The 9,468-nt window shown below is 40.1% G+C and overlaps 2 protein-coding genes across 3 annotated transcripts in view; one reads left to right on the top strand and one right to left on the bottom strand.

Annotated features, from left to right (window-relative positions):
* The window catches only part of nipal2 (NIPA like domain containing 2), a gene marked incomplete in the record, with an annotated part of 51,368 nt that extends 49,276 nt beyond the window's left edge, over positions 1-2,092 (top strand). Inside the window, 3 exon segments of the mRNA XM_014023518.1 lie at positions 1,128-1,191; positions 1,279-1,376; positions 1,543-2,092. Coding sequence (XP_013878972.1) covers positions 1,128-1,191; positions 1,279-1,376; positions 1,543-1,649 — 269 coding nt within the window.
* A 362-nt stretch (positions 2,093-2,454) lies between these two features.
* pop1 (POP1 homolog, ribonuclease P/MRP subunit) overlaps positions 2,455-9,468 on the bottom strand; it is a 24,739-nt gene continuing 17,725 nt past the window's right edge. For both annotated transcript variants that reach the window (XM_014023520.1, XM_014023519.1), the window contains exons 12-16: positions 8,630-8,748; positions 8,188-8,379; positions 7,625-7,779; positions 5,421-5,621; positions 2,455-4,322 (exon numbers count right to left, since the gene is read on the bottom strand). In XM_014023520.1, the coding sequence (XP_013878974.1) occupies positions 3,656-4,322; positions 5,421-5,621; positions 7,625-7,779; positions 8,188-8,379; positions 8,630-8,748 (1,334 nt within the window). In that variant the 3' untranslated portion in view covers positions 2,455-3,655. The remainder of the gene's footprint in view (positions 4,323-5,420; positions 5,622-7,624; positions 7,780-8,187; positions 8,380-8,629; positions 8,749-9,468) is intronic.

Below are 9,468 nucleotides of genomic sequence, written 5' to 3' on the forward strand. Positions count from 1 at the left end.
TGGAAATAATTATTTCCAGTACTTTTTCCTAAATCGATCGCATTAACCGGTAATTCAAAAGTACATCTCTTAGCTCACGTGCAAATGAGCTGATGATACGGATCATGCTTCTGGAACAGATCCTGCAGTGACAGGTCTAAAGAACTCAGTAAATTCTCAACTTCTATGAAAACCAATGACAAGAGTCAGAAGCAGGTTTTGTAAAATGTTGCCAGAGTTGGTTCAGAAACTCAGAACAAACCACCTCATCCTGTAAGATTTGTACGATTCTTTCCTGCCAACACCAACTTTTTCAGATTCACTCGCTTCATGATGAGTCACAAAAGCTGAAATCAATTCCTGATGCAACACTGTCAAACCTACAGTGCACACTAACAATGTGTAGTCCAGGCAGTGATTTCCTCCATCTGTCAAACACTGAACAGTCCTTGTTCAACAATGATTCAAGGTATTTATAAGTCAGTGATTTGTGCCATGTCAGGGTGGTATTATGTTGTCAGGAAGTCCAGAAAATAAGAAAGATTTCTTCAAAGCAGTTTGGTTCTGAAGGACAAAATACCACCAAAACACTTTGTCACAATTTAAAACCTTTATTTAGKGGCGTAAGTGTTTGTCGCTTTGCTAAACTGCTCTTCTTACCCTGACATAACATATGTCTGGTTCCAACAACAATTCAGTGAATGTTGCTCCGGTCCTGAACGTCAAGAGAAAATATCAGCTGGAGCTGTGCTTTTGAGTGAAACGGCTTCTTTCTAGCATTTAGGTTCAAAATGCCACAATCCCAGAAAGAACAGAGTCAAAAAAATGTCTTTTTAATTATTTGTAAAAGTTTTGTTTTTTTTTTACTGTTGCTGTATGTTGATGCAAATAACACAAATTGCTGATGTTTTTATATCAGCTGTGATTTCTCTCAGGTTTAGTTCAGCTCCACTGTGAAGAAAATTAATGTTTCTGTTCCAGCAGCCGATTTGTGGTAAAAGTACAAAAGGAAAGTGAAGATATTGTCTGTGAATCCTGCAGATAATAGTGTCGCTAACGTACAGAGACATCTTTTACAAAAAGAGCCGTAGAGATAAACTGTGTTTTCTGTAAGGGAAATGCGTTTAATGTGTTTTTTTATGTTGCAGGTATAATATTTTACCAGGAATTTGAAGGTTTGGCTTTACTGAATATTTTTATTTTCCTTTTTGGGTAAGTTTTTTTCTCCTCAATGACTGCAGCTTATATTGTATTGTAATCAGTGATAGGAGAGGTTAACCCTCTATAAAACTCTTCCAGCTGTCTTCTGTCCTTTATTGGAGTCTTCCTGATTGCCCGAAACAGACCAAAGATAAAGCAACAAGATCGCAATTTTATTGCAATGGATAAGATTCCTGGTACGTTATTTTTTTAAATTCATCTCTCCTCACAAAACTGTGCTGTGTCAAATGACCCAGGCAGAGATGGAACAAGTTAAGCAGCGGTGACCCTGGAGCTGACTGTAAATGTCTGCAGCCACGGCAGAAGGGTCCGTCTAATGAGCTGTGCTGTCCGTGTTCACAGGGAGAAGTCGCACTGACAAAGTGCAGCCGGAGGCAAAGACTCAGACATACGGATCCCTGGCAGCCAAACTCATGTGCAACCGAGCTGGCCAAACAGACGACTCGTAGAACCAGCTCCATCTGTTGGGACTGCTATTTTAGTCTGTGTGTGTATGTGTGTGTGTGTCTGTTCCTGGGTTCAACATACTCTGTTTATAAACAGAAGTGACAAGAAATGTGCTCTCGAACAAATATCTATATCTCAGCACTATTTTTAACCACTGTCAGAAAAATGTCACGAGGAAAAGCTTGCTCCAAAATGAGATGAACCTCAGGAGAAAACTGCAGCATCACATCCAGTAACTTATTTTAAGAGACAATTTAAAAAAACATTTTGGTTTACCCGGACGATTATCAGATGAACAAACCAAATAGATTTCTATTAACAGCTGATAAAAGTGGCAACAGAAATAAAGTGCACTACTGCCCTCTAAAGGTGGTGGAGGGACTTATCTGGACCTTTTATTGTCAGATCTAAAGTCAATATCAAATTAAAAATGTCTCTAAAGTAATGTTTTCTTCTTATTCCTTGTTATTTGAAGTGGCTAACACTTTAATTTGACATTTTGAGGTAAAGTACACAAACACGACTGAACTTCCTCTCTAAGCTGTATTACAGCTTGTCTTAAAAGCATTAGTTCTTGGCTTCACCGCCCATCTTCACCTCAAACTCAGACTGCATACCRGAGACAAACAGCTACCAAACTGTACTGTTGCCACGCAACACAACTCTTCTCTGCCACCTACACATTATGGGATGTGTGGGATCCGCAGCGCATGCCAGCAGAACTATAAGAGTGAAAGTTTAAGTATATGGTGTTTATTTGTAAGTACAGTTTTGTTCTTGTGTAACAGTAAGAGCCGTATTCAGACATATGTTCAGCTTTTTATTGGATGATACTCAAACAAAACACTTTGTTGCAGCAGTGAACAAAGACCGATGTGTTTCTGCATTTAATTCTCACTGATGAAAGGAATTTCAAGAACTCAAACTCTATTGATAAACGTAAAACAAGTAAAATAATGTCCTTTAGATTAGAACACCCTGTAAATACTAGGTCACAGCAAGCACTCCAGCTGGTGGTAAAGATATTTGACTGGTTTAAATCATGAAGGTGGAGGTAGTTATCTCCCGGTGAAAACAAAGTGGGTCACGGCTGGTCAAAATAAAGTGAATCTTCTGGAAAACAAAAGCCATGCACATGAAAACAGGTCAGAACAGCCACAGCCCAGGGAGACATGTCCGTGTACTCAATCGTTTGTTTTTTCGCTTTAAAAACAGACCATTATTCTATTTTTCATTTCATACTCCAAAAACAGAAAAACAGTCCCATCTTTTTTTATTTTTGTTACACTGAAAGTTTAACATTGTCATCATGATAACTCAATGCCKTCCTTTAGAACCTGCTTCAAGTTCCTCACCGTGGACCTCCTGGAGAAAGACTTCATGCACTAAAAGCAGCAGCATCTCCAGGAAACAGTTTGAATCATCAGCTGACACCTGCTAATAAAATGTCAAACTAGTTAGCTAGTGTTTACTGTGGCTGCCTGGTTAGCTAGTTATAAAGTAAAACATGTTTATTCCATTATCAGACCATTTAAGGTGGAGCTAAAAGAAATTTAGAAGAAATTAGACTAGCTACGATGATAAAATAGTTTGTCATTTAAAGAAATGCAAAAGCAGTTAGCTAGCATTTATTTACAGGCAGCTGCCTGTTTTTAAAGTTATCTAACTATAGCTGTGTTAACTTCTGGTTTAACAAAGAATAAAAAGAAATGCTTTCCTGTTTTTGGRGTATAAAATAAAAATAGATTAATCATCCATTTTGCAGTATCCGTTTTTAAAATTAAATCTAATGATCAAAGAAATTACAATTCTGCATCAACAACTCAGATCAGCTGTAACACTAAGGATGTGTGTCATCAGCAAAGGCACAGGGTTTTTACATTAAGCTTCATGCAGTGTAACTGGCTGCACCTTCAGGCCACTGCAGAACTCGCTCCGTTAACCCTGCAGCATTTATTTATTTATTTGGTATTTAGGCTCCAGTTCTCTGTAGCTTGAAGTGTTTGAGTCACACCTCGATGTTGACCTTWGTGAGTCGGTAAAGAAGGGAGTTGGGGTTGCGCAGCAGCAGAGTTCCTCTCTGCTCCTCCGGCTGCTGCAGCAGGGTGTGGAGGAGACCRGTGACGCTGACGAAGCCCAGCGCCTCCCCGCAGCCTGCAGACAGGGAGAAGTCCCCCTGAGTGACCCAGCCCAGAGTCACCCGGGAGCACTGAGACGTGACACGAGGCAGAGGGTCTGGCCACAGCCCAAAGATCAGGTCTGAGGACGACTGGGGATCTGAGGATGTGACTGGGACAGGAGCAGGGTCTGATCCTTTGACTCGGGGGTCATCAGTAGATAAAGCAGTCGCCTTCTTGGAGCCTTTTTTCTGACGTTTGATTCTGCATTTGAAATGGTCTTTATGTGGGAGCTCCTGAGGACCCCCGTTCACTGGGTTTCTGCCCAGCAGCTTCAGGTCCTCTGCGGTCGGCACACACACCATGGCGTGGATCTCCGGTTTGCCCTTCGCCAGCAGTGACAGGCGCACCCACACCAGGCTGGATCCGTGAGCTGCGAGGAAAGCYGTCACTGCGGGCCGGCTGAGAGGTGGCACCTTCCCAACACGACACTGCCTCTGGCCTTTGGATGTGGAGGGTCTGCACCAAGCAGACAGGAGCCGCAGAGACTTCCTGTTCCTGAGAGGCAAATAAAAAATAGGATCTGCTTAAAACAGGTGATTAACACTGAGAGGATACAAAAATACATTTTCATCTGCCCCATTAGATGCCTGACAGAGATACAGATGTAGCTAATAGCCTGTGAAAAAATCTGTCAGATGTTTCCTTGTGAAGTCATTCACATTAGTTAAAGCTTGTGGGATGATTTCATGAAGATAGATGCTGCTCTTCCCTTCTGCTAATCTCTGATGTATTGCAGCAATTTAAGGCTGGATGTGCTGTGGGTATCCTCAGATTAGAGGCATATTCTGCTCAAAGGGCCTTTAAAAGTCAGCAACATTAAAATGAAAAGTGCAGTATTTGCTGAGGGAATGTCCCTTTAATGCCAAAGTTTTAAATAAWATCTTGTGAGTTGTAGCTATTTTGATCCAACCTTGAAAACAACATTATGCAWAATCTCATCCAACATCACAAGATGTTGCTCTCGGAGTACAAGTGAACGCCTCTCAGCTCTACTACACTGAACATCTGGAAGACTGACGGAGCTGCAGGTCATTTTGTTTCTGTGCTGCTTTTTAAAATCAACCTAGAGAGGACCGCTCTGGAAGCTGGAGGAGGACGGGGTGTGAAACACCTCGTTTGGATTTAAAGAGGCAGCCTCAAAATGAGTTGATCAGACACATCAGAAAAGGGGCGGGGCTTGGAGTTAAAATAAAGAGGAATTCAGACCGAAACATTGCAACCGAAGGATCTACATGTGAAAAAGGAGGATTTAAAAGCATCAAATGTCTCCTTTAATCTAATATCTTTAAAATTACAATGTTTTTGTGTTTTCTAAGTTCAGTTAGACGTGGCGGCGATTTTGAAATGGGTTTGGCTCCACATGTTGTCTTACATCCAACAATGTTTACCTGACCGTTTCATAAAAATGTGTTTGATAGAACATRAGATATTTTGCTAACAGAAAAAAAACATTACTTTTGTCCAGCGGTGGTTAAGAATTAGGGGAGTGATTTAAATTTGTGAATTTTAAACGTAGAACAGACACTGCAGGGAGTGTTTACCATCTGTACCAATGTTTACACAACCAACAAACAGTAAACAACAAACATTCACCTCAGAACAACAAAGCTGCTCGGAGCTTTAGTCGTGGCGATGTTTTGTTGTGATGTCATCTCCTCGGTCACGGAAACACCTGTTTGTGTTGTGCTTTGGATCTGCCCGTCTTCCCACTCCTCTGCCAGCTGTTGCCAGGGGCAACGGAAGGGAGCCAGGCAGCCATGTTTGATGTAATTGGTCCTTTTGGCTGGCGGACGCCTGAGGAGAGGTTAAAAGGTCAAAGCTTTGTCTAATGATGGAGAAACTGTGACAGCGTTTGTGACCTCTGAGTCTACAAACAGAACCTGTAGCACCTCATCAGCACACTGAGGAAGAAAAACCGTTTTAGATTTATGAGTCAGAGTTAAATAAATTTACAATGAAACAAAACAAACTAACCTAATTACAACCTGAGGAGTTATTAACGCTGCAGATTAGTGATTGTTACCTTATTCAAACAGTTTTTAGTTTCTATGCAGTTGCATTCACGTTACCTTCTTTAAACTAAAAAGCTTTTGTTTTTMATTTGCCACAAGATAAATTATAATTAGGAAACACATATCAGAAAGGTAATCCCTCAGATTAATGAAAGACTTGAAGTGGGCAGCTGTGTGGGTCAGTGGTTTGAGCAGTCATCCTTCAACAAAAKAATCAKAGGTTTGATTCCACCAGTATACAGTCAAAGTGTCCCTGGGCAAGGCACTGAACCCCTCCTCCAATGTGCCACATCCATGTATGAATGTTATGTAAAGCTCTGAGTATGGTGKGGTATTAAAGCTAAAACTGAGAGTATTATGCACCCAGCAGCGACTAAGTTCTTCTGCTAATGTGCAAGTAAGAGTCTCTGCAGTCAGTAAGTGGGAGTTTCTTGAGCGTGAGCATAGAGTTAAATAACACTAGACTGAGACCCGCCTATCCTGTCCTCTGTTAACATCTGTGACAACATGGAGGAGCAAAAAATGGTGACCATACAGTAGGGTTGGGCAATATTGGCAAAAAAATTAATCACGATTAATTGTGGTATTTTGCCGATAACAATTAATGACGATTTATCACCTGGAGTCCCTGGACGCCCTCATACCCTAGTCATTTGACCAGTTTAAATCACTCTAGTGGGAAAGATTTGCTCTCCATAAAAATCTGTTCCAAATTGTGTCAGAAGTTCAGATTTCAGGCTATACATCAATTTTTTAATTGTGTTAATTAAAACCAGAGTTATGATCAATACATTACAGAACYTTTTTTTAAACGCTCTGCATATTTGAAGCGGAGAGGAGCATTGAGCRGACTGGCTGAGGAAATCTCCAGTCTGCCTGGCGGCATTAATCGAATTAATCGTCAAGTGCCAAAAAATTATCAATTAAAGTTTTTCCAATGATTAATTGCACATGATACAATTTTGTCCAACCCTACCATACAGGGCATCAGCTCACTGCCATCATAGCAACTGTTAACAAGCCTAACGAGATCTGTGTCACAAAATATCTAAAATATATAAATTAAGAATTAYGTTAATTTCATTAAACAATCACTAACAACTAGATATATACCAAAAATATACATAATTTATAAATAATGATGTAAACAAGACCTGAAGTCAGTCAGTAACTTAGACTTAAGCTAGTTGAAAAATTATAACTTCATCAAGTAATAAAGTATATTTACTATTTCTTACTGTCAAAAATAATAATCATTTACCAGTCGATAGAAAATGTTCACGGTATACCCAGTGATACTTCAGCATGAAACTTGTCTCTCCTGATATTAGCTAACTGTCTTCTCAACAGGACAGGTTAGTCTAACAGAAACCTAAAAATACTTAAATATGTGTAAATCTTACATAAATCAGAGGCGTAATCAGCTGTAATATTTAATAATTTGTGTTAAACTGTAGCATGATTCAGCAGACTGCTACACTCTATAACCATATACTACAGAAGCTAATATCTGCTAACCAGTTTAACAGTGATTACATCAACTTTATAAGCTTATTGTAATTTTAARCAATTACATTATTAACTTCAGTGCTGCTCAGATCACATCTACATYGAGGTATACTATATAAGTACAGTCCACTTWCCATCATCTRCAGGCTTATATATTTTGTTCATATGTCTGAATATTACAAAACTTTGGCAGCACATGCTGCCTTTTAAATAATTTYTTTGCATCACAATCTAACATTAAGATTTGGTTTAGTCCAGACTCAATCTTCTGCTGACCTTTTGAATTTGTCCAGGAACTCAGCCTCCTGCTCCTCCTGAAACCGAACACCTGCAGGGCAGTCGGGATAGTCGTGGGGGAAGTGAGGAACAGCTTTATTTTGGGAGTGTTTCAGGCTCATGTGAAGCCCCGCCACACGAACTCCTCTGTACACCTGAGAGAGGACGAACACATCAGGAACAGAGATACCATTTCAAAAAGCTTTGGTAATAAAGGCAAACTTAAAAGATCAACTTTCAAAACTTTACTGTCATTGTTCACAGCTCTTGGCCAAAGGACAGTAAACAAAAACACACACACACAAAAAAATGGAGGATTATCCAAARCTTTCAAGTCCAGAAGCATCTGCTGGTCAAATATAATCTAGTTTATTCTGGTCTGGAGCAAAGACTGCATTTATATCTTTCAAAACGTCTAATTCAAACAACATGAAACAAGAGCCGAGCTGTGCAGCACCTTGCAGCACCGTGCTGCAGTGAATGAAGCTGAACTGTTCCTGAACACCTGGGAGGTAGAAAACAGAACATTCTGTCAGATAATACCATTAGTCTTTGGTACCTACCAGTGGGACCCAGAAGGCCATGCCCCAGCCCTTTGGAGCGAGCAGGTCCCATCCAGACCCCCAGGAGCACATCTCATTTCCCAGCTGCTTTCCAGGCTGGTGAACCAGTAAAACAGGGACTCGGCTCTGAGGGGGGATGGAGCTCAGCCTGGAGCCCGGCACCAGCAGCTCACTCCTCATACGGTTCAACTCCTTTAGACAGAACACCAAAAATGCTTCAAGGCAAACTTTCAAGCTTGAAACACACTAAGAGTAGCTAAGACAAGAAAAACGGATGAAATTTAGCTGTAGTTTTAATTCCGGCACATTTATATTCACAAAATATTGATTAATGTGCATTGTCCTTTTAAATAAATAAATAAATGGAAATGAATGAAAAACTCCCAGAGTAAATTCAAAGTTTAAAAAAAGCTMATTTTTGTTGCAATATTTTTAACATTACCTGCTCGGGTATCTTGTTGTCAGTGACATCATCACGAACAGAGCGGTCCCACAGGAAACTCTGACAGCATTGYTCTGGGACTCCTTGTAACATCAGCTGCCTCGTCTTCTCATCAACCTCTGAAAACAAACAAACACACACACACTCTTGTTTAACCAGCTTCACTAGTTTCACAAAACCAGCAAATGACAAGGATCTTTCATAGATTTAACATTAATTTGTAAAAACATGTTCTGTAAATCACAGTACTCCAGTCTTGTGACAGCAGAATACTCCTTGCTTTAAATCTAGGCCTCCTGAAGCTGAGGCCTGCAGGTGCAGATGCTTGTTTCATTCATCATATTAGAAAGTAGTCCAAACAGAGAAACTCAAAGAATGTTGTTTTCAGGTGCAAGTTGTGTCTAATGAGACACTTTCACAGGTTCATTCAGAAAACATAGGATGCTGGTTTTTACAGCAGGCTGGTACTAAAGTAGAACAGAAATGTGTAGACCTGATTAGGAGGATTTAAATAAATAACTGGAAAGTGTTACATTAATCCAACATCAGGGGTAGACATAACCATTGTTTAGGTTGTCCGAGACAACCTATTTTTGTTTTGGACAACCAGATCCTGTCTCCTACAACCAAGCAAAAAGACCTTGATTAAAGTTCTCTGCCGCGGGTGTTCATTTGTAAAAATGAAATGGAGAAAAAACTTGGTAAAGCCGAACACAACACTAAACTGTAACTTTTAATAAGGTCATGTACACAGTATACTCCTATTTAAGTGAAAATGTTTGACCTATGAGCAGAAAGAAGCTTATGAATGTTGAACTCTACAGTGGGGAGAACAAGTA

This window comes from Austrofundulus limnaeus, unplaced genomic scaffold, assembly GCF_001266775.1.
Source record: "Austrofundulus limnaeus strain Quisiro unplaced genomic scaffold, Austrofundulus_limnaeus-1.0 Scaffold374, whole genome shotgun sequence".
Lineage (NCBI taxonomy): Eukaryota > Metazoa > Chordata > Actinopteri > Cyprinodontiformes > Rivulidae > Austrofundulus > Austrofundulus limnaeus.